The sequence below is a fragment of the Desmodus rotundus genome, chromosome 2 (genome assembly GCF_022682495.2).
Source record: "Desmodus rotundus isolate HL8 chromosome 2, HLdesRot8A.1, whole genome shotgun sequence".
Taxonomy (NCBI): Eukaryota; Metazoa; Chordata; class Mammalia; order Chiroptera; family Phyllostomidae; genus Desmodus; species Desmodus rotundus.
The window spans coordinates 177,487,955-177,513,840 of NC_071388.1; the positions used below are offsets into that span (position 1 = coordinate 177,487,955).

Consider the following 25,886-nt stretch of genomic DNA (forward strand, 5'->3'; position numbering starts at 1 on the left):
TAAATCTCACGAGTGTCAGTCAGTTGCCTCATTTCCCTTGTAATGTGAGTTCCTTAAACAAAAGCAATGTTGTGTGGAAACTGTGACACTAAGTCATTCAGTAAGTCAATGAATGACAGTGTTGGCAGAGGCTTGGGATGAGAGAGGAAAAATCCATCTGGTGCAGACAAATCACTGTCCCCTCCTATGCTGAAAGAGCGCCAATGTGTTTAATTCCTTCTAAATGGTTGCCTGGTCCCTTCAGGGGTGCTGCTGCCTCAGAAGCGTTGTTAGTCTCTGCTGTTGGCAGCTGTGGGCACTCAGCAGCGCTGGGAAGAGGCAGCCCAAGATGACACGTCTTTCCATAAGTCCCACCTCTGCCGTCATGGCTGCTTTGTCTATACCTAGAGTGACCCGATATGCAGGTTCCATGAGGCGAGCTCTGGTTTATGCTTGCTTTATAGGCTTACTTGTTAACTGCTTTAACTCTCAAAAGTTCCCCAGTCTGGACAATATTACCGCTTATTCATATTATTCAATGTGATCATTCACAGCTCATTGTGTATATATACACTGGCATAAGCTGGGTGGCATTCACAGAATAAATAGATCAACTGGTCAACTAAGTCACTAAGTGCCTCCTGTTGCAGCGCTCTCTTTTATTAAACATTTACATGGAGCACAAATACACTCATATTCTTGTCTATTCTGTGATCCCATAGACCTCTTCCCCTGACCTCCTTGTCACCAAACTTTAGAGCCTATTTCTTCTAAGTTCTTGATCACACAGCCAAACAGGGACTACTGACCATGATCAATGTAGACCCACGCTCTGACATCTCCCTTTCCAGGCCAGGTTAAAAAAAACTGATATGCTCACTACAGGTGCGCCCGATGAAGAATCCTTGCTACTGCCCTTTTAGGCCCCTTCACTGGGGCCATAATTTCCACTTCTGTATGGTGCAAGGGTGTCTTTGCAGAAACATCTATCAACTAATCACTAATTTATTTAAATCATATCAAGGATTTTCTGGCATTTCAAATTTATTTCAGTATCATAGAAGCCAGGTTTGGGTCAAAAAAGCAAATAAACAGAACCATTCCCATCTCCTCGACTAGCACACACAAACCAGTATCTCTGCCAAGTGCACTCACATCGGTACGTCTGACTGCATGTGACAGGCTCTCTCCCCCCTGGACAAGCATGATTAGGACACGCTGCCATCCACATGCCTCGGGCTGCTGACAAGGCTCCAGGTGCCCACACTCAGCAAACCCACCCAGATATCCCGCTCCCAATTCTCACCATCCCACTCTTTGCCAAAAAGCAGACCACCGTTCACACAAATCTGGTAGGGCTGTGAAACAAATTATATCGTAACTCGACAGCCCATTGGCTCAGACTCTGTGGCTCGCTTTTGGCCACGTCAAACCTGTAGCTCTCAGAAATAAGCGGCTCTCTGGGGCAATCATGGAAGCTCCTCAGCCCTTTGACCGTGTCTTGAGCACAGAGCTTACACCCTGAATTATGCCATTTACTTCTTTAATTTCTCCCGTGTTTTAGAAAACTTTCAGCCCATCTCACACCTCTTACGTTTCAAATTCCTACTATGTTGACCTATTCCAGCAGCCACTTGGCCCACCACCAGCATTGCCTATAAAACAGACGCTTCATTCCAGAAGAATAAGAGCATAATTTAAGTAAGTGATTTTAGTGCTACCTGTCAGATACCACCACTGTTCCATTTTCAAGTGGGAACTAGATTTTCACTACCCTAAAGCCCATCCTGGATCCTCTGGTATCTTTATTCTGAGCTCACGGCAGTATCCTTTCAGGTACATTAAGTAACAAAGAGATTTGACAAAGGGAATTAAATGATTACAAAATCGTTGGAAGGTCCACACTTCCAGGAGAGACACCTGGAGTGCGGAACTGATCTCCCAGGAGTGTTACTGCCCCTGCCCTAATTAGGACGAAAGGACACCACCACTGGACTGCTTCATTCAAGAACACGCAACGGTGGCTGGGATTCTAGGGATCAGGTAGCCACCATCATCACCTCCTCTAACTACCCGTGAAACTAGTAACCAGACATTAAAATCCTCTTGACAAAGAAAAAAAGGTCAAGGTCGTGTCACCTTGCATGGCAGCAGAAATAGCTAACACAGGAAGATGGCTGTAGTTTCACTTATGCCTTCCCAATTCCAAACGAGTGTATCTAATTGTTGAAACCTAAGTCCCTTCCAGAAACTTAGATGCTAGGGTATCTAGGAGATGGGGTTTTTAGCCTTCCAGCTCACCACAGAGGTGAGATGCTTGGTGCCATGTGATCATATTTACTACAGTAAAGTAAAATACCATAATCACTCCTAAGTGTTTGGCCTAAGCAATAGAGGGAATGGTGTTTATATTTACTGAGACAGGGAAAAGGTTTGGGGAGAAATTCAAGAGTGCCTTTTTCTGCCTTGTGTGGAACACACAGGAAGACTTGGGTGAGTCACAAGTCAAGTTTGGGCATGTGCAGGGTACATGATGAAAGATTATCCAGTTCTCTCAACAAACTGCGGACAGTTAACTGGCCCCGTCTTTGGGAGGGGGCTCAAGGAGTCTCTAGAAACATGTTCAAGTGCGTGTAAAGAGAGGAGGCAATGCCTTCGTCCTGAACTAGAAGCCTGCTCTGCCGCCGGGTGTGCCGACCTGCTCCGGTGCGACCAGAGGAGGAAGAAAACCCTGGAAGAAACGTGCACACTTCTGTTTTAGGGTAGAGAATTTTTAGGATAATTGTCTTCCTATTCTACCATAATGTAATTGATCAAAAACTGATGGAGAAGTCTACATTCATTTAGTGATATAATTTAAGAACTAATACTTCTTCTATTTTAATCTTAACTTGCAATAACACACAAACTATGCTTTGCAGGCAGTAAATAAATGTCTTTTGAATTGAATGCAAATGATACCTTTTTCAGTGTTACTGACTTTTATTGAACTCCTTCCTTAACTTAAATTGTGATTTTACTTATATGTGGAATGTAATGAACAAAATAAACTAACAAAATAGAAACAGATTCATAGATACAGAGAACAGACTGACAGCTGTCAGAGGGGAAAGGGATATGGCGGGGGGGAGGTGGGTAAAAAAAGGTGAAGGAATTAAGAAAAAAAAACTCCCTGGCTAGTGTGGCTCAGTGGACTGAACGCTGCTGGCCTGGGAACCAAAGGGTCGCCAGTTTGATTCCCAGTCAGGGCACATGCCTGGGTTGCAGGGCCAGGTCTCCAGTATGGGGTACATGAGAGGCAACCACACATTGATGTTTCTCTCCCTCTCTTTCTCCCTCCTTTCCCCTCTGTCTAAAAATAAAATAAATAAAATCTTTAAAAAAAAAAAAAGAAAAAACCTTCATAGATGCAGATGAAAGTATGGTGATTACTAGAAGGAAAGGGAGGTGGGGGAAGGTAGAAGAGGGAAAAGGGGGATAAATGGTGATGAAAGGAGACTAGACTTTGGGTGGTAAACACACAATACAATATAGGATGATATATTACAGATGTGCACACCTGAAACCCATATAATTTTATTAACCAATGTCACCCCAATAAATTCAACTTTAAAAAGGAAAAAATGATAAGTTCTCCTGCCCTGTATTTGTGTGTCGATTAATTGATTGCACATTGATTGTGTGTATATGTCGGGTTCTTTAGATTTATTTATGTTTACAACTCTTCTTTTTTAGGTCCCTACAGAGAAAATTGTGGAGTGCGTGTTTGGCATGCTGACGTGTTTCCACCAGAGCATGTCAGTGGTGGTACAGCCTATGACATGGGGCCACAGAATAGATGGAGCAGCAGGTGCTAAGGCCAAGGTCTTCTTACCAGAGCATGTGGTAAGAACCACAGCTACACCCAAATGCCATTAAATAATGCGAATTCAATTGGAACCACAAGAAGTAACTAGGACAAAACATCTACTTTGCTTTCTATATTCCTGGTTCCTGTGAGTCTAAAATAATACCTGCAAAGGAAATGTATGTGGAAAAAAGACTGGCTTACGTGGATTGTCTTAAAAACAAAAATCATGGCATTTCAACCAAATATAATCACATTCTCAGAATTTTTACCTACTTGTATGACAGTTTTCATTATATCTCTCCACGTTTTATCCACAGTTGTAAATCGTCTGCCTTCCTCGGGCATTTGAGACAAGATGTCCGGAGAACTGAAAATGGGCTCCAAATACAGCCACGTGGCCTGGACCTTGAGCCATTCATCCAGGATCTCCTGAAGCAGCAGGAGCTTGCTCTCCCACTCTCTGAGAAGCAAAACACAGCGGCTCTTACCAACAGCACACCAAACACCGTTTCAGATGACTAAACTCTAAACCCTGACTAGACTGTCAATCTGTACACAGTGGTGTGATTCCGATTTCCATTCATCTGCCTTCATACAAAGATACATCACTAGATTTGTTTTACAAAATCCATTTTAAAACAATAGCATCAACATTATGCTTATACAGATATACATGTTAAGACGTACCTATCTACGAATGGGCTAGTTTCTGTATATGCCATAGCAATGAACCGCTCTGTAGTCCAGTTCCACGGCTAGAGGGCACAAACTGAGAAGTGAGATTTTGGAGGCAGTACTGGATTTCTCAATGAAGGACTTCTGAACTTCTTAGGAAAGGTAGTTCTATCCAAGATTCATTTCCTTTTAGTATTTTTTTAATTGGGGCTCATCAAGGCCTTATTTCCAGAATAAAATAGTTAACTCGTAAGATGTAACTGGCATTTAAAGAAAAATCTCCATAATCCTAAATATGTTAGTGTGGCATTCATGAGAAGGAAGCACTTTGGAATTTACAATAGCTTATCAGTTCATTTCTAAATATAAAAAACAAGAAGAATAACTTGATTTCCTCAAGAAAAAAATATAATTACACTATAAACTAACAATTTTACAAGCACATTTCTAAGGTCTCAGTATGTATTTGTTCTATCCTCATGTTCTCACATATATACCAATGGGGAGACTAAGGCGCATAGAGGTAAGGACCACATTCAAGTTCACCCAACTAGTAAGTGAGAGAGGCAGAACTGAACCCACAGAGCTGTAACCACTACGCTGTAGGAGCTAACGAAGCCATAAAGAAGAATGGTTAATGGCAATACAACTTCGTGATGCGGTAACTTTATGCGTACATCGACACACTGTACATCACACAGTGGTCATAGTAATTTTAGATTATTAAAACCAGGAAATATAAATAGGGGTTCTAAAAGTCACCAGACATTTTCAAATGACATTTTTAAAAATACTTTTCTTTCTATGTTTATCAATAATTTGTTTATCCTCTTTTCACAAGAACTGGAGAGCATTATGTTAAGTGAAATAAGCCAGGCAGTGAAAGACAAATACCATATGTTCTCACCTATAAGTGGAACCTAATCAACAAAACAAACAAATGAGCAAAATAGAACCAGAGACTTGGAAATAAAGAACAAACTGACAGTAACCAGAGGGGAGGGGGTAGGGAGATAATGGGGGAAGAAGGGGAAGAGGCAGGCAACAGAACACAAATAGAAGACTCATGGGCATGCACTATGGGGTGGATTGACTGTGGGAGTGGGAGGGATGGGATTGGGGTGAGCAAGGCAGAAAAAGGCTGGGCAACTGTAACTGAACAACAATAAACTTAAAAATAAATAAAACAAAGTACTTTCCTTTCAATGTTCATCAATAGTGTGTTTAACCTCTTTCCACAAGAAGAAATGAATGCCTGTGCTTTTTTCTGGTGCCATTCCCTCTTTCTCCATCTAATCCCTGACTGAGGCAGGAAATTTTCCCACTGGCTAATGATCTCATACACAGTCCTTAAAAACAGAACCTAAATATACTGCTTTCAGAATGTTTCAAAAGTTAGTCTTGATGAGCACACTGGAGGAAGCTGGGCAGCGGGCAGAGCAGTCAAGGGGAAATGGAGAGCAAGCCAGAGCACGCTCGAGTTTAGGGTAATGTATCAATAACCACAGGCGGATACGACCAAGTAGTTAGCTTTCTTTGCCATGCAAATTCATACTGAAGATAGTAGTCTGATTTGGATTTAATCACTTTCTAAGGTAAAATATAGACTTCTTCATACAAATTACAGAAATTGAAAACATTGCAGATGGGATGAAAGTTTAATTTAATTAGACTAAAATCATGGTTTCATTCTTTCCCACTTGTCTAGCAATCCTTCATGCATACGAGTGGAAATAACAACAGACTTATAGGGATTATCTACAATAAACTACTTAGTATATCTGAAAAATGACATTATTTTCAGTTTTATAGTTTGTAAATTCTATAGACTATGTTCATAGACACAAAATTATTTTTGAGAGTCAAGTATGTAATATCAGACTGTAGGCAATAAAAATGAGTATCTAGAGGCTGATCATCCACTACCATTTTTATGAATACAGGTGGCTAGCCAAAGATCAGTACCCTCCCAAAAGCAATGAAGGTTATCATTCCTTACAATGGACTATTTAAACTACTAAGTATGAAATGCAGAATCAGTTTTAAAAAACTATATGACATACAAGTGATTACTTTGGTTCAGAATAACACAAAGGCTGGTTTGGGTAGCATCGTGTAAACACTGCCGTAGGAAGAGCACCTCACCTCATTTGTTTTTCGTAAGGCTTAATGAAAGGGGATCCCCGCATTGTCTGAGTCTTGACGATGTGGTCATCCAACAACATCTGAATGTCATCAACTGATGACAAAATAAATGTCCCAGATTCTCTGTAAGGGACGATGACAAATTCCATTGTATCCCACTCATTGATCATCTTCTCCATGGCCTTTTCGAGAGAATACTCTTTGCTTGCTGCTTCACTAATACCTTCGAATCTATCTAAATACTGTTCCAGATTCATGTCTAGAAAAGGGGACACGGTGGAGTCATCCGCTGGCTGCAGGGGGTAGCCAACAATTTTGGACATGGCTTCCCAGTGCCGGGGGCGCAAACCAGGATTGCAGATTACTTGAATGAGAGGAATGTGCTGCTTGAAATCTTCCACCTTTGCTCTTACTTTTTTTGCCATTGCCAATGCATTTGGAGAATCATGGAAGGTTTTCTCCAGCTTGTAGAGTCCCCTCCAGTAATTTCCAACATCTGTTTCCACTTGGTCTGGATTCACCTTGTTATAGGGTCCTTCTGTCCATGCTCTATATTTATTGCTAAATTCAACAGCAGTTTCATAGAGACGAAGATAAGGGTTCAAACCATCTTGGATCTTTTTGCGTTGAGGATATATTGATGGTAGCCAACCAAATGCCTCCTCTTCAGCATTAAACTGCTCAATCTGGTATTAGAGCAGAATAGGTATTAAATTTATTATTCTGAAAGTGAACGATATCCAAAATTAAGTTTTAAAAAAATATTCCTATCAAATGTGACCAAAAAACACTAAGCCCTAAGGTTAAACTTATCTTAGGCCTAATGTAGAAAAACTGAGTGGTAGTCTCTTTGTCCTATTTCTTCTAGTTTCCAGAGAGCAACGACTGGTTAAGTTCTTAACACCGTAAAATAAATTTACATACATAAAGAAGCCTTTGTCCATCCAGATGTACTGAGGATATAGCTTCATTTATTAATGAACAAGAACCTAAGTGCTTTCAACATACACAGCATTGTGTTAGGTACTGTAGAAAAATTTTAAAAAGTATTATATCACAAAGTACAAACTCCAAGCAGTTAGTAATCCAGCTGAAGAGATAGGACATAAGTACTTGAAAGTTAAATAGCAATTATTCAATAATAATATCAGCAATGGAAGAGATATGTGAGAGAGTAGCTGTTCAATATAAAATGAATAGTATGTACAAAAAATGCTATCACTCAGAGACTAAAGAGCACATTAAAATAATTTAGTCACAAGTGCTCTGGAGAGAAGATACTACTGGAGCTGGGTCTTGAAAATAAATAGAACAGGGAGAGGCAAAGAAAGCATTAATTTCTTCTTAGTTTAGTTGTGAAATATGTGAGGATGTGGGTGGTTTTAGAGGAGAAATCTATAGAATCGAAACATGTGAGCTCAATACATAAATTATGCAAGTTACTTAAAATTTTATTGGTGTCAGTTATAAAAAAATCTACAAAGCTTTTTCTCTTTTCTCAACATCTGTTTACATATCTGTGATTATTATAAGCTAATTACATGATCTGATAAGATACTAAAATCTTTCAGTGTAAGAAAAATGGTATAGCATGGTAATATGGTCTGTTTTCATTATTTTCCCTTTTTATTAAAAAAGCACAATTAAAAATGTAAAAAATCTTACATAGCCAAGAATATGGCTTTCCCCCCTTCCAGCTTCTTCTAATGAGAAAGCTGATTTCTGAAGTGGCAATACTGGGAACAAAGTAGCTTGATGATAAATGACCAAATTTAAAAACACAGCCGCCAAATTTAAGCTGGTTTCTATGAAGATGAGAAAACTAAACAGTAACCAGGTGCCATCGCACAACACAAATGTTTAAATGACACAAAATACAAGTGAAGAAGCAGATGGAGATAAAATTCATTCCTTCAGCTGAAAGATGGCAGCCACTGAAATGGTATCACCACCAGCAGAAAACAGCGGGGCCACTCCTTGAAGCCCGTCTGTAAAATCTGTATGTGCCATTTATATTATCCTCTAATTAAATATGGTTAAACTTCTTTTACTTGAATCTGTTTCTCAAAGGTGAATACGCAATGCCAAGTCAATACTCTTCCTTTTGAACTAATTTATCCTCCTAAGAATTTTTGAACAATACCTTTTCTGCTGCTATGTCCAACTTCCCATTCAGAGTCTGAGCCTTTTTCAGGTATCGCTGTACGTCCTGAAGATCTCCGAGTGAGTAAAACTCTTCTGACTGCTTGGCATAACTCTCTAACTCCTCCACAAACCGTTCACACCGTAACTAATGTAAGTAAAACAGCATTTGTTGTTACGTATTTAAAAGTTAAAACCCCTAGGCATCAAGAGCAAATTTAAATGTTTGTCAGCTCTGGGGGGGATGGTTAGAGGGCGAGAGGATGAGCAAAACAGGAAAAGACTCGTGGACAGGGACAACCGTGCGGTGATTGTGGGAGAGGGATGGGAGGGGTGCAGGCGGAAGAGGGATAAGAGGGATAAATGGTAATGGGAAAAATATAATTAAAAAACTTTAAAAAAGTAAAATAAAATAATTTCCACTGGGGGAGAAAACAATATAGAAATTTTACTTTTTACATGAAAATAAATAAATAATAATAAATATTTGTAAGGACTATCCGAATTATTATTAATATATTTTGATATGGGCAAAATATAAAAAAAGGGATAATCTGGAAGATAACTAGGATCTAAAATATACAGAATTTTTAGGAGTAAGCCTTAAAACTAATGATTGAAATTCCTATGATTCACAAATTAGAGACATCCAATCTTGTGCTGTCAATGGGATAAGTTCTAACTGATAAAATGATTGAGAATGTGTTAATACATTATTTAGTGTGCATAGAATTTATGCTAACAAATGATTTATAAGCATTTGAAAAATCTCATAATCATCAAGTATGGGGCTAAAAGAAAACTTAGGGCTATAATGATATTTGAGGCATTTTTACAAACAACTGGAAAAACTTTTTAATTGTGTTCTGATACTCAAATATCTCTTTAATAAGCAATGCTAAAACAAAGAATTCCAAGGTTATTTTTTGTATGGGCTCTCCTCACAAGAAATGTGTAAGGTAAATAAAAGCCTAAAAACTATTGCTTTCCAATATAAAGCAGGTGTTTGTGTGTGTGTGTGTGTGTGTGTGTTTTAATGAGAAAGGCTTATTACAAAATTGTTATTGGTATGGCATTCCAAATTAAACACACCTAAAAAAAATAGTTCTTCATAAAATATGTAAAAGTCAACTCTAGGTGATTCAAAAATAGATTTTATATTTTACAGATTGTGTAGATTGATTTCTGTCCTCTTTTCTTTAGTTTCCTGGCAAATTTATCGCTCTGGACCAGGAATGAAAATGAGAGGACAAATTTTGTCAGCATTATGTTTTGTAGAACAGTATATTTACAAGCCAGTGTAGATAATTCCAAGCCACCTAGCATTTTCTAAGGTTATATTATAACTTTATTATAACTTAAGCACTTAATGTTTATTATTCCTGATATTTTCTAAAAGCTTTTAAAAATTCTGAAATGGACTAAATGTAAAACAGAAATATAGACTACAGTTTAAAATGAAGTGTTTTTGTTTGTTTGCTTGTTTGTTTGTGCAAGTCTATGAATCATTCTCCAAACACACTCTGCCAATTAACCGTATTTGCTGGAGTGTGGTAGAAAGACACTGGGCTTGCTATCGAAGGACATCCTGCTGGCTGACTTGGAATGGGCCTCTTCACTTTGGGAACCCCTGTCTTGTCATTTGTAAAAGGAGACCAAAGACCTAAGCCATTTATTCAGACCCCGGCTGTGGAGTGCTCACAGTGAACCTGGCATGTACTGTACTGGCCACGGGCTTTAAATGGAGAAAAGATCAAAACCAAACAGCCCTGCTATCGAGGAGCTAATCGTCTAGTGGAGAGACAGACCTGAAAAGGAAAACACAGTGATGGGATAAGCAGCCCAGTGCAGGCATGCTGAAGGTGCAATGGGAGCAGAGCAGAAGCAGCGCTGAGGGCTGACTAAGAGGGCTGCCCGGGAAGTCACATGAGGGAGCTAGAGAGACAAGCATTAGCATGTGGGTGCATGAGTGTGTTCCAGAGCGAATGGAAAGAAGGTGCAAGTGATGAGAGGTGAGGGAGAGCAGGGACATAAAGGTTGCCCGGGGCTGCTGAAAAGTCAAGAGCAAGGAGTGGGAAGAGTGAGGAGATGAGGCTGGACAGGTGGACGGGGAGAACCATCTTATACATAGGACAAAAAATGGGGCAGTAATGCAGCATCAACTTATTAAAATATATTTTAAGCCTTTAAAAAATGGTGAGAGAAAATTAAGTATTAAGAGTAATGATTCTAGGCACAGTGCTCAGGTGAGTTTGAGCAACTATGAGAAAGCACATTTCATCAATGAAGCTTTGACATTAAGTGATAAAAATAACTCAAAAGAGCACTTACTACAAACTATGTAAGGTAAATACTATTTTTATGAATAGTCATATGTGGGCAATTTGGACGTTTTCTCCCTTGAAAAAACTCAAGAAACGGCACGACATCCATCCAGTATGTACACTATCTTCTACTATGATTTACAGTATAGGAAAGCTAACATGTCTGACCTGTGAAATAGTTGAGTTCCAATGCTACCTAAGAGGTTAAAACGTAAACATGCCCAATAGAGGAAAATAATTTAAAATATCTATGATGCCAACCTTAAGACCTTCTTGATATTGTTCTGTTTTGTCTTTAATGATTTTCTTATGTTCATCAAAAACTTCTTCCATTCTTCCATACCACTGGAAAACATTATTATTCAGCCTAATATCTGCCGGAGAAAAGTTGGCACATTCAATGAGGAAAGCGAGGCAGTTTTTAGAATCCACCAGCCTCTGTCCCAGTTCAACCATATCAGTTGTCTCCACTTTCTGAATATAAGCCTGAGGGGAAACAAAAATTACAGATGGCATTTTAACGAACAGCTCATGTCAAAAATAACCTGAAGAAATACACTGCATAAATATGTACAGACTTCTTAGAAGTACTATAGACTTCTGGTCCAAGATAAGAGACCGCAGTACAGTTCAGTCTCATTGATCCCAAACACCTCTACTAAAATAGCAGGCTGGGGCAGAAAGAGAACCCTAAACCCAAAAAGCTCTGGAAAGCCAGGGAAGAGTGCTATGGGTTTCTGGGAAATATGAAGCACATGCCGTCTGAGTGGTATTTACGCTTTCAGAATAGCATTTCTGGGTACCTATTATGTGTCTGACACTGTGGCAGATGCTGGCAATTCAGTGTGAAAACAAACAAGCTGCATTGACCTCAGAGAAGTTATGGTCCAGCTGGGGGAGATAATCAGTCACGTGACCACCAAAACAAATGTAAAATCGCAAACTTGCAACAGGCAACAGTGTTGCAACACTTTCCTCAGTTATAAACCTAAAAAATAACCACGGCAAATTCAACAAAACACGTGCTAGATCCAGATGAAGAAAACTGTAATACTTTATTAAAGGGCATTTAAAAAATTCTGAATATAGAAACATGTTAAGATGTAAAGATGTAAATTTTCTTCCAATCTATAAAGTCACTGAAATGTCAATCAAAATTGCAATTACATATCTTAATAATGTAAATGCTGAAGAAAATGTGCTACCTCACTGAAAAATGAGAAAACTGGCCATTACTTGTGACTACTTATGCCCACTTGCCCTATCCTATACCCCAACTCACTGTCTATGAAGTAAATGCTTCTGCTTCTTTGATGCTTTTGAAGCCCTTTTTAATCTCCCATCTCCATCTTTCTGGCTCTCTCATTCTCTTTCTCTAATATATATGTAACATTACATATATGTTCAGAAAGAGCAGAATTCACACTAAACTATAAAGAATCATTACCTTAAAGAAAGGAATTAGGGAAAAAAAGAACGTTTACATTTCATTTTGTACAATCCCATATTGTTTAAATGTTTATTTTAACAATTAAAAAGAAAAAACAAGTAGCATTGCCTAGAAATCTTTCATTAGTATGTCATCTAAATTAGACTAAATGTTTTTATGTTGCAATTCCAAACAGAAAGAAGCAAACCAGGGTGGTTTCCACAAGTAACAAAGTGTCTACCTGAAAGTATAGTATCTTTGTAGGCTGGTTAATCAGCTTTCTATGTAATCAAACAACAGGGTTTTTATTTCCCTTTTCTGATACTCGATGACTGATTTCTGTATTGAATAAATTGAGACGCTATTTTGCATTTGCAACAATAATCTTTTTAAGGTACAGAAATCTTTTAAATACCAGTTAATGAATCCCATTTGCTAATTCTGTTAAAGGTTCCTATGAACAATAGAAATCACAAGAAACAACTCCAAATTCCTAAATATTACCAGTGATGACTAGGAGGGTAAGTAAATGACACTCTTTATAGTCAATATTCATTTTCCCAAAAGAATGTACAGCCACGAAACTTTCCAGCTATGTTTATAATCACCCACAATCAAAGTATCGCTTGATGTCTGACAACAAACATACAATACACCAATATTCTAAAAGACAATATATAGAGGCTAGTGTATATTTCACACACACACACAAGTTCACACACTAAGAACCTTAGTCTTACACAAAAACTTTCTTAAAAATAGAACTCTTAAGTTAGAGGCTGACATGTAAGAGTTGGTTCTAATGATTTTAACAAACTTTTAAGTGAATAATTTAGAATGTGCATTATCATTTGAACTCCTGTTGCAATTTTCTGCCTATACAAAGGTTTTAATGATTTTTATATGCTTTGCTGGGTTTGCTTAAATATTTTAAAATCTAAAAATAAAAGAGTTCTATTTTGCATCTTGGGAATGCTATAAAGGTTTTTTGTTGTTTTTTTTTAAAGATCCTGTAAAAGCTTAATGTTGTAAGAATGAAAAAGGAATAAAATTAAATGGTGATTAACTAGTTGCTTTATATTATTTTATTCGCCATTAGTTAAGTCTCCAAGCATAGAAGTAGCATGAAAAATAAGACATCCACTATTTTCAGTACCATAAATCCTATGCTTAAAACATAATATATTTCAGCAAAGTACAACAGGAATCTTTACTATATTACAAAAGATAGCATATAGGAAACAAACACATTACTTAAGGATTAAATATGTTGATTAAAAAAATGAAAGGTGGTCACTTATCTCAGATTGTCCAAGAGCGTCCGTCGGGTTTGTGCCTTTAGCAGGGTAAGTTATTAACAGTGCTCTCAGTAACCTCCTGGTAGATGGTCGCATTAATAGCTTCATCACTCCATCCCTCCCAGTAGCTACACCCTGCAGCGTCCTCTCACCCTGACCCTGTGGCCTGTAACTTGCTTCGGTCAAGGGGATGTTAGCTAATGTGACGCAAGGAGAAACTTGAAAAGCACTTGGAAAACTGAGATAGTTTTGGAGCCTCTACGTCATGAACATGCCCAGGTGAGCCTGCTGGAGTTTGAGATGAGAGGAACAGTCGAATTGCTAAATATAGTTATACCAGTCAACCCAGCTGAGAACTAGCTGACCCAGCTCAGCGAGTGACCCAAGCGAGACCAGAAGAACCATCTGGGAGTGTCCAGCCTAAGTGGCCAAACTGCAGACTCATAAGCTAAGTATAAAGAAATTACTTCAAGTCTCTGCTTTAACTTTTGGAGGGATTTGATATTGTATTATCATATCAATAATTATAACAGCTGCAGAGAAAAAGGAAAAAATTAACTTATACAAGTACAGCGATAAAGACTTTGTAGACAGTACCTTTATTTCCATTAGTTCTGCTGTATTTGGAGGAGTGCTGAGAGCTTTTTCAGCTATCTTTTCAAATTCATCGCATAAACTGAAACAACAGACAAAGGCACTCATGTCATTGGTTTCATCCCAACATATGTTACTATGTTACTATGTACATATGTTACTACTGAATGCTCCATTACATGAAAAAGAAAGTAAGATCATCTTACCTATATAACATCTAATGCATTTAAAGCAAATTTGTGTTCACTTAATACCTATTACGTGCTCAACTACAGTATTAAGTGATACAGAAATGAGTAAAAGGTAACAATGGTCCTCAAGAAGTTCACAGTCCATGTGGAAGACAGAACCACGAACAGGCATTTCCAGCCTGGAGTGTTAAGGGCCCTAGCAGAGATTTAGTCAAGATGGCCTGAGAAAAGGTGGTACAAAGGAAGGGGGTGATTAACTTTACTTGGAGGGAATGGTAAAATTGGGCCTGTATGCTCAGGAAATTGTGTTAATATGCAAATATTTCCCACTGATTTGGGTTGTGGTCAGTATAAATAATGAACTTACTGGAGGCTAAAGAACAGTATGATGGGTTCTAAGGAATCCAGACAAAATGCACAGAAATTTCCTCAAGAAGATTGGACATGACGTGAAGGAGAGGAGAACAGCACAATGATGATGATGCTTTAAAGCAGGGGTTTGGAAGAGGGTTTTGAACATGTTCATGCATTTCAGAGGTAGCATCACAGTGAAGGAGAGATTCAACGTGGAGAGACGGTTGGTGGATTCCGCCCCAGAGGGATGAAGAGCATTAGGGCTGAGCTCATGGGTGGAGAGAACTGAATGGTGTAACAGACTCTGGCTCTCCGAGCGTGTGGGGAGACGGGTATAAACGGGTTCATGGAGAGGTGAGCTGAGACACATCATGTCTACAGTCCCTACAAGAGTTCTGCTCTGTCCTCTGTCCATCCAGTGAGTCCGGTGAGAGGAATAATTAAGAGAAAAAGGAAAAATAGAAGTGGCTTGAGCTCAGAGGGCAGTTAAGAGGCAGTGAAAATAACTGTGAAATTAAAATATGTATTTCACTCGGCATGAGACCACATATAAAAGGTATTTTCACTATATTTCCAGGTACTTTTAGAGGAAAAGGTGTTTTAAGCTGAAAGGATGATTCTGGTTCCTAGATAAGCTACCCAAAGCCAAGTCCTCTTTCATCTGGTGACTCACCTCTCACCTCTAATCCCTCACAGTGTCTGTGAAAGGAACGCAAACCACTCCTAGGTCTTGGAATACACCATGCCATTTTCATACCTTACTCCCGTCTATACAGTATCTTCTCTACCTGGAATTATTCCGCCCACATTGCTCACCTGACAGACTCCTACTCCTCCTTCAAAATGAACTCACACATCACATCCTCTTCACAGCCTTCCCTCATTTGCCCCCTCCCCCAACCCCTCCCCTGAAAGAAAATCGTTTCCTTCTCTGTTCTTACTTCTGTGGCTCAGTACAGTACTTCCTGTGCACTGTAGTGATTTACTGGCTTGTATGTCTATTTCCCCTTCAACACTGTAACTTCCTTCAGCAGTTATATTTATATTTAGAATCCCAGTACCTAGTGTTTTTCCTAACACATGGTAGGTAAATAAAGCTTCCCTCACTGGTTATTCTTCCCTGTCTTAAATAAAGAGGTGTTCTGCTTTAGCATTCTGTGAGTTTACTTACCATAGGTCAATTTTCCTAAATGTCTCCAAGTTACTCAACAGATGAGTTTTTAGTTAAGACAAAAAGTTACCACGGACTTGAAGAGTGACTACAGCAAGGGGAAGTTCCAAATGTGCGTGTGCCTTGGGGCCCATGACACCTACTGTGTAAATCTACTTTGAAAACCCACTTTGTGTATGGATTACAAAAATTAAAAATCTGAACTTAGGCAATGTCCACCTCACTTGTGCAAATGAAATGAAAAACATTTTAATACCATCTTAATTCAAAAAATTGGGAAGGCACATTTTGGTGAAAAAATATACTAATAATCACCAAATAACACGTAAAGCCAAACAGAAATAAGCTTGGCATTATCTTTTCTTTTGGGCCATTTACGACACTGCTCTGATCCATTTCTTCAGCAGAAGGACCGTTGATTCTATTTCACACCACCCCCCAAAAATAAAAACATAATCGATATCACATAAATACCTTGCATTTACTTCTTGGTGATCTCTGAACATTCTAGCTATTAATTTTCCACAAATAGTGTCTGCTCGCTTCACCAAAGCTCTGATTAATTCCTCACAGCACATTTCAAACATTCCTAAACGGACATTCTAAAACGTTAAGTAACAAAATTAGAAGTTTAATAAACATGAAACAAATAAAAGATTCCCACAGTTTGGCCTTTCTCATAACATTAATTTGTGTGTGTGTGTTCTAATAAGATTGAGGGGTTTTTTAAAATATGATGTAGACAGGTTGTCTAAATACTCATCGGTTTTTACAACTATCTTCTAAATAAATCTCCTTGAAGTGTTTGTTACCTCGGAAGCCAATGCTATTTCAGGACAACAATGAATGTAAGCACAAAAACTTTGGAAAATTGAGTTATTGCTAGATAGTATGGAATTTAAAGGTTATATTCGCTCTGTACATGAAAGTAACACATTCATCTTCAGTGGGCTTCCTGGGAACAAGAACGGCCATGGCCAGGGATTTCTACCTGTGCTACCATGTAGGGCACAAGGGCAAGTGTGGACACGAGGTTCTGGAATTCAAGTTTCAGCTGGCGGAAAGCTTAGATACGTCAAAAACAGTAATTACAAAAATTATATCACAATCAGAAAAGAGGCTTAATGTACAGCGGCATGGAACGGAAGCACTGTAGCAAATTACTGGTGACAGTGAAATTACAAAAGGAGACGATGCTTTGTGTCCTCCTCTGAGAGGGCCGGCCGGCAGGCGCTTGAAATCATAACTGGAGATCACTACATCAAAAATAGCTCTGCTTATTGACGGACATCAGTCAAAGGGTCCTGCAGGCCTTCAAGTATTTTACTGTTTGGTTCGGGACCCGAAATGTTGTTGTTAGTCTTACCAGATTACATTTCAAGATTAAACCAATCTAAATTACATGGGGCTTTTTTTTTTTCTTTGAAGCTGTTTCAGTATGTAGTTAAGGGAAGAGTAAGAGAGAGTTTATTTGCCACTTACAATATTGGGGTTTTTGTGAATGTGAGGCAAAGAAATTTTTTGTATGCAAATTGAAAATAAAATAAACAGGAAAAAAGTCACGTGTCCATGGTAAAAAGTTCAGAAAATAGTAAAAAGGACAAAAGGAGAACAAGAACCGCGTCTGCTTGCCTACCTCCATGTGTCTTGGGCTTACCACGATGCTTGGCAAATGGAAAGGCTCAATAAATATTTTTCCTTGTTATAGTAACACTCTAAATCTTTCACTATATGGTCTAAAAACACATCCTGATAGACCTGGGGAAATATCATTAGGTACGGAGAAGAGTTGTACAAAACGGGTCATTTACCTTTCTAGATGTGTACTGTATTTCCTCTATAAGTTTTTGGTATTTGCGAATTTCTTGTATTATTTTCTCATAATGATGGTTTTCTGCAAGGAAAGCATCGACATCTCGCTCAGCTTTTCTGGTGATCAAAAAATCATACTTGTCATAGAGCCTGAGGTGCTCGGTGGGTGCTGCGCTCTCTCTCATTACCACTTCCTTAACCTTCTCTTTGTGAGCTTCAACAATTTCATTCAGAATGACTGGCTTCAGGGTTGTTGGTTTAGAGGAGCTCTCCTAAACAAAGGGGCAAGGACAGTGTTAGTCATTGAAAGTGCCTTCTATTAAGGCAACTATGTCATTTATCTGTGTAAAACTGCCAGTCCTACCATATTGACATTATTTTTTATTCACAAGTTCCTTTTGACGTTCTAATCTCTATAGAAAGATATGTAGTCCAATCATAGCAGTATTTTAAATATCTGGGTTTCATATAACTTTTTTGTTCTTCCTTAAGGCTACCTACTTAGTTGTGTTTAGTTTTTCATGTGGATGAAAGAACAGTCACTTAAAAACATACACAAAGTAAGAGAATATAAAAACAGCAAAATCGACATTTTATTTGAACAATGGCATGTGCTAGTTTTATAAGGCACTGCTTGCATTGGACACTATTTAAAAAAATAAGCTATTTTAATGTCACATCACCATACTCTTCGATCATAGTACTTTCTCACATTGCGGAATAATGTGTCTAGGGCCAGGGAAGACTGTTTACTCATTCACTGACCTCTGATCTTTGATTCTGTGAAGAGCACCTAGAGCAGACTAAAATCCCTGGTTGAAAATTGCATTCTGCTGTCACCATTAGAATAATGGTGAGCAACAATGGGTCAGGTACAACTTTAAATAAGCAAACAAATCTCAACAGCTTTCCTCCTCTTTTTCAAATAAGAGGACAAGTAAATGTGCACACATGGCTTATCATCTTGAACCAAGTTACATTAAAAAATACATATGCTCCACCTGTCATCCAGAAGGGATTTTTAAGTGAAACAAAAATCACTGTCAGTAGTGGATAGTCTACAGCATTCAAACTGGTATCAAAGGTTCCCTAAGAGAACTGAGTAATTTGGTCAGATGTACAGGATGCATTGTCTGCTATGCTCTCTAGGGGGCGTTCCAGAAAGTCATTTTGCTTAGAACTACCAGATACTGCATGAGAACATTAGTGAACACCACCACCTCATCCCTTGGCTCTGTAGATGCTGGTGTCATCTTTGCTGATAAAGAACTTTAGAATAAAGCAATCTCTATTATGTACTGTATGCAATGTAAAATTATCGGAGCCAATGTGAACCTCGTTAATATTCATTACAGAATGTTTCTTAAATTTATTAACGGCCTATCTCATTTTTAAAGGCTATAGATTTATATTTCTAACCAGAACTGGATACCAGTACTTCAGAACTATGTTAGAAAGTATTCTTTTCATGTGACTACTAATCAGTACCTACCAGGAGTTGAGAGAAATGATATTTTGTATGAGGCAGTTCGAGTGTGCAAAAGCGTATCAAATTAGATGAGGCGGTGATGTGCTTGGACTCACAGTGCCTTAGCTTCTTGTAGGTTGGCCTTCCATGGGAACAAGTGTATTTTAATTCCCCCTTCAATTGCGTCAAAGATTTGAAAAGAAAAAGCTATATGACCTCCAGTTCTGCAGTTGCTGTCAAAGATCATGAAGAGCATGTTCACTTATCTTACTCAAAGCACCCTCTAAATCTTTTCTATTTAGGTGGTTTTCCGGTAAAGCCATCTCCAACAAAACAGACTTCAGCAGCCATCCTCTTGCATGCTTTCTTCTTCGTCGTCCCTGTTCCTGTAACATTCAATACCTGTTTCTCCCTGGGCAAGAACTTTGGGCACAGGGACTTCCCATTTTTGTGCTTCCTCTTTTCGTGTGTTTAATCATAGTGGAAAGTACTTTAGCTTGAGATTGCCCCTCTCTGTCCAGTAGATATGCAGGTACTGCTCCTTGTGGAGTGTTTTCATCATTCCTTTGTCTGGTGTTTCTCTTCTCATGCATCTCGACAATCTTTTTCATTTGTATTTGCTCATCATGGTGCTTTTTATGGTAGAGCTTAGCCTTCAGACCAATGATCTTTTTTGCCTTCTTTGACCATTCATGAGCCTCTCCATGACCTTTCTTCTTTCTCTTTTTCTCATAGTAATCCAAACGATATCCACAGAGATCCTGGTGTAGCTCAATATACTCATTCTGTGGCATGGTTACAGCCGGCCAGCGGCTGGGAGCAGTCCCCCAGGCACGAAGAAGCTCTCAGCTTTCATCTCCGAGACCTGTGAGCCTGCTCCCTGCAACTTGGGACAAATAAGGGAAATGTCCTGTTTGGGTCTTGTTTCTCAGTGAAGGAGGAAGAAGATGGTTGCCTTAATAATTTGTAACCACAAGCCTGTTCTCACACAGATTGGGGTAAGCATTCACCCTGCCACTGTTGTCCCCAGAATTCTCAGGCAAGAATTCTGTTAAAAATGGTCCTTGGTCTGCAGGAACCTCCATAGCACCTGTGAAAACACTGAATATTCTGGAGGAAACAACTTAAACCAAAGCCTCAAAGACTTTCCTGCATAAAGCTCTTAGGTGGATAAGTTCATAATGACAAATGAAAATACCCACAGATAAAAGCTACCAGGAGCAGGACTCGCATCAGCAAACAGAGAAGTGAATGAGTAACGAATGCATGACCAAGTACAGGAGACTGCCAGAAATGACGAGGCCTGCTCGGAAGAGAATTTAATGGAATTTTTATAATACAAAAATAAAATAATTTAAAAAATTAGAAGATTCATGAAGATGGTATTATTCTCAAAATAGGTAAGTGCACAGTCATCATGCTGAGTAAAAAATAAGACACTGTTATTTATAAAATGATACCTCCTATACAAAGACATGGAAAAACAACTGAAATTGTGTAGAGATATATAAACATGTAGTGGGTTTGCCTTAAGAAATTCAGAATAATAACTACAGAAATCAAGACAGCAATTCTCGTGCTAGAGGAGAACAATTGAACAGGGATAGGCAATGGAGGGCAGGGAGGGACTAAAGGTATCAGTAATACTGTATTTTTAAATTTAGATTGTAGCTACACAGGAATTAGTGTCACTACTTCACACTATGCACACTAGTCTCCTGCACTCTTTTGTATGCATGAAATTTTCATGAACTATTTTCAAATAGTTTAAAAGGAAAAAGAAAGCTACAGGTTGGACTTATAAAACTTGAAAACCTTGCAAGTTAAAGAATTTTCTGACATGCTCGTTTCGTACCCTACACTGCAATACTACTGTTGAAATGTCATAGTTCAGCACAGCTTTGTTAAATATTTGGCCAAAGAGAGAAAGGAAGTAGAATCTCTGACTTCGAAGCATGAAGACACTATTATGGAAAAAGGCAGATGAGGCGGGTAGCCATTTGGAGGACCATTTTGCAGAGCTGGAAAAGCAGAGCGGAGGCCTACAACGCGGTGTGAGTGCTCCAGCGAACACTCACTGAGGGCTTTGAATCTGACCACGGCTTCAGTGCTTTCCCCTCAGACAGCTTCCAGTTGAGTCCAGTGGAAGACTGGACTAAGAAACTAAGTGTATTATCTGGGATGCTAATGGGGAACAGTATTCTTTTGGAACAAAACTCCCTGATATGTCAGTGTTACTAGGCCATATGAATTCTGCAAAGCAGAGGACAGCTGGCTACACCGTTCAGAAGTACTTTGAAGTGAATATCATGCAAATTCAAGCGATCAGAACATACTTGTTACTTACCAGCTTGGAATACAATCTTGTCTCAACCCTCGGCACAAAACTGACAGCTTTAATCATGACATCATAAACATTTAGGAAGATGTCTACGTAGTCACTGAACTCAGGTTCAAACTTAATGGTGTCATTATCAAGAATCAACCTCATGATGAAACCTGGATGTTCAAAAGCTCTAACAGAATCCTGAAAAAAAGATTATTGTATTATAACTTATTAATTATTGTATTATTTTCCATACAAACAACTGCAAACCCATTTCTCCCCCATCCTGTACATATGACTTGTGATAGACTAAGCAGTGCACTGGTCTCAGTAAGCATGCATAGGAACTCACCCTTGCTCTAATGCCCTGAAGCTAAGCCAAAGAAGAGCTCTACTAAAAAGGGGCAGAGTGATTCCCAGCTAGACGTGCTGGCATCTAGTATCCACTGGGCTTATAGATTCCGGAAAAATGAGGACGTGCATAGCAGTGGGGCTCTAGAATCATGCAAAAAAAGAGCCCAAGAGGAGAACATTCAAATTCTCAGGCCAAAAATAAAAAAAAAATTCCCAGGCCCTGCTCACACTGTAACAGGACCTGCTTCTACAATGAAAAGAATTCCTTTTTCCCCAGCCATCATGACCCCAATTTCCCAATTATGGGAATTTTCATTTATTTCCACTAATCCTCAGCAATGTGATTTTACTCATATATCCTAAATATGCAAGTTGACATAAACTTTTTTTAACAGAGAAGCATAATAGGTCTAAAGAAATATAGGGTGGGACAAAAGCAGGTTTATAGTTTCAGTACGTGAAACAGAGTTTTTTCCTGTAGTATTATTTATTAATTATTGTATTATTTTCCATACGAGCAACTGTAAACCTACGTTTGCCCCGCCCTGTACTTTCTGTTTTCCCACTGGGAAAGTATTTTATCATCTCCTCCCTGGAAAAGTGAAGGTAAATGAGTTAGTAAGTGTACATGCATGTGACTGCACCATACGTACCGGGGGTTGCACAATTAAGTCTGTGAAATCCTGCATGGACACCAAAGTGAGCTCCTGCAGCTGCAAAGTCATGAGCGTAGCAGCGCAGTTGAAGAAAGACTCCAGTCTGGCGCTGCTGTCGCCGGTTGGCAACTGCTTTTTTTTATTACCTTGGTAATAAATATTCTGTACTTCTGGAAACCAACTTGAAAGAACAAAAGACTTTTAAAAGTTAATACTTTCAATGCACTTCTCCTTTTACGTTGAGCATTAACGGTAACTTCTGGACAGCCAACGGTCTCTACAGAGAGGGACAGTGCTAGGCGACATTACCCACTCTCTGAGCTGTAAGGGCCAGCATGTTTCACTTCTCCCGGGGAAAGAAATTTAATCATAGTCAATAGAAAATGACTAAATGATGTGATGTTGTGAGAAAAATGTAAATCTAACTTCCGGAACTATGATTGATGCAGTTTTTGAATAAATAGGACAACTAACTTCATTGAATTACAAGATGCTCCTCTTTAGGCTCCCAAATGTTCCTCAGAGAATGGATTTATTAGCTTAAAGCTAAACTGTGAACAAATGATTGAACCAAGAGAGCTTACTGGGTCCAACCCAGTCGGCATTTTTTGCTATTCTATCTTTTTCACAGTGACCTGGAAACAAGATACAAATAAACAAATCAAGTATATTATTTTCTTATCCCCCTTAATGTGAAATCCTGAAAGACTGACTGAGTTACAACAGTAAGATTTGAGCACAAACAAAATAGAGAATAGAAAAATAATAAAGACTATCAACAAAACCAAAAATTGGTTTTGAAAAGATCAGCAAAATTCACAAACGTAGCTAAACTGACCAAGAAAAAAGGAAGACTCAAATTGTTATAATTAGAAATGAAAAAACAGACATTAATACTGACCTTACAAAAATTTTTTTTAAAGTTTAGAATAGGTTATAATGAACAATTATATGCCAGAAATGAGATAAAATACTGAATCCCTAGTAAGACACAACTGCCAAAATGACTTATGAAGAAATATAAAACATGACTAGATCTATAGATTGTTAATAAATTTTAAAAATTCAAAAAAATAAAATAAATAAAGAGCCAGAACCCAGGAACAGATAGATGGCTTCACTACTGAATTCTACCAAACCTTTAAAGAAGAATTAACACCAGTCCTTCACAAATTCTTCCAAAAAATAATACTTCTTAACTCATTTATGAGGACAGTATTATCATAATACCAAAACGAGACAAAAAAAGTCACAAGAAGAAAAAATATAGGCCAACACCCCTTAAGAAGGCAGACACAAAAAATCTTGAATAAAAGGCAAGCCAACTGAATCTAACACCATATAAAAAGGATTATACTCCATGGCCAAGGAAGATTTATCTCAGGAATGCAAGGTTGGTCCAATACAGTAATCAATGTAATACCCCATATAAATAGGATAAAAGAGAAAAACCAATTAGCATCTCAAAAGACGCAGAAAAACATGTGGCAAAATCTATGTATCATGATAAAAACAACAAAATTATTAAGAAAAAAGAGAAGTTCTTCAACACTGATAAAGGATAACACACAGCTGACTTAGTGGTGAGAATCTGAAAGCTTTTCCCCCAATATCAGGAACAAACAAGGACGTTTACTCCTGATACTTCCTTTCGGTACTGCAGTGGAAGTTCTAACCAGAGCAACTAGTCGAGGAAAAGAAAAAATATGCAGGTAGAACATGAAGTAGAACTACTTCTATTTGCAGATGACATGGCCTTATCTAGAGAAAGCAATAAAGTATACACACACCAATAGTCAAGCTAATAAACAAATTTAGCAAGATTCCTGGATGCAGGAACATCATAAATAGTAGTTACGTTAGGCTTAATCAAAATTAAAAATACTTGTACTTCAAAGGACACTATAGGGAAAGTGAAAGTATAAGCCACATAATGAGAAAAATGTTTGCAAATCATATGGCTGATTAGGGTCTGGTATCCAGAACATACAAAGAACTCTTACAACTCAACAATAAAAAGACAGATCAGCCAATACAAAATGAACAATGATTTGAATAGACATTTATGCAAACAAAATAAACAAATAAAAATAAGCACATGAAAATATGTTCATTACCATTAGTTACTAAGGACATGCAAATCAAAACCACAGTGTGATATCCCTTCGCATCCACTAGGATGGCTATCTACAATCAGAAAGATGGCCAGTAAGTATTGGCAAGCATGTGGAGAAATTGGAACCCTCCTACATTGTTGGTAGGGATGTAAAATCTTACAGAACTTTTAGAAAACAGTGTAGCAGGTCCTCAAAAATTTAAACAGAAGCCAGCAATTCCACTGCTAAGTATATACCCATGATAACTGAAAACATATGTTTACACAAAATGAATACTTATAGCAGCATTATTCTTAATAGTCAAAAAATAGACACAACCCAAATGTCCATCAACTGATGAACTGATAAACCGTACAATGGAATATTAATTGCCATGAGAAGGGCTAAAGTATTGATACATACTATAACATGAACAAATCTTGAAAACATAATAGTGTAAGAAGCCAGACAAAAATGGCTACATATTTTGTCATTCCACTTAGAAGAAATGTCTAGAAGAAGCTGATGCATAGGGACGGAAAATACATTTGTGGCTGTCAGGGGCTTGTGAAGGGGGAATGGAGAGTGGCTGCTGACAGGCACAGGGCTTCTTTTGAGGATGATGAAATTAGTGGTGATTATTACTCAACCTTGTGAATATGTTATGTTTTTATGATTTCATGCTTAGCACTTATTTGTAATGGTATTTTTTACCATTGTTCAAGTACAGTTGTCTCCATGTCCCCACCACCACTCTCCCTGCCCCACCCATCCCCACCTCCCACCCTCAATCCTACCCCTCTTTGGCTTTGTCCATATGTCCTTTATACATGTTCCTTAATGACCCTTCTCTTTTTTCTTCCCAACCTTGTGAGTATATTATAAGCCACTTAATTGTACACATTAAAGCAGTAAATTTTATGGTAAGTTAATTATCTGTTAACTTAAAAAAGAGTATTTAGCAATACACTGGATATGGCTATGGGAGCAAGGTGTGGGTGGTGAGGATGTACATGATGAGC

The 25,886-nt window shown here is 38.3% G+C and overlaps 1 protein-coding gene and 2 pseudogenes across 6 annotated transcripts in view; 1 reads left to right on the top strand and 2 right to left on the bottom strand.

The window, feature by feature from the left end:
• DNAH7 (dynein axonemal heavy chain 7) overlaps positions 1 to 25,886 on the bottom strand; it is a 222,195-nt gene that overhangs the window by 162,027 nt on the left and 34,282 nt on the right. For 5 of the 6 annotated variants that reach the window (XM_045198088.3, XM_045198089.2, XM_053918888.2 and 2 more), the window contains exons 11-19: positions 22,766 to 22,949; positions 21,780 to 21,959; positions 17,964 to 18,236; positions 16,627 to 16,754; positions 14,440 to 14,518; positions 11,377 to 11,601; positions 8,793 to 8,939; positions 6,650 to 7,335; positions 4,103 to 4,289 (exon numbers count right to left, since the gene is read on the bottom strand). In XM_045198088.3, the coding sequence (XP_045054023.2) occupies positions 4,103 to 4,289; positions 6,650 to 7,335; positions 8,793 to 8,939; positions 11,377 to 11,601; positions 14,440 to 14,518; positions 16,627 to 16,754; positions 17,964 to 18,236; positions 21,780 to 21,959; positions 22,766 to 22,949 (2,089 nt within the window). Of the gene's footprint in view, positions 1 to 4,102; positions 4,290 to 6,649; positions 7,336 to 8,792; positions 8,940 to 11,376; positions 11,602 to 14,439; positions 14,519 to 14,994; positions 15,076 to 16,626; positions 16,755 to 17,963; positions 18,237 to 21,779; positions 21,960 to 22,765; positions 22,950 to 25,886 lie in introns of those variants that run through there. The other variant, XM_045198091.3, reaches the window with a different exon arrangement.
• On the top strand, positions 17,081 to 17,549 carry LOC112307743 (protein mago nashi homolog pseudogene; annotated as a pseudogene).
• LOC112307848 (ribosome biogenesis protein NSA2 homolog pseudogene) lies at positions 19,700 to 20,226 on the bottom strand (annotated as a pseudogene).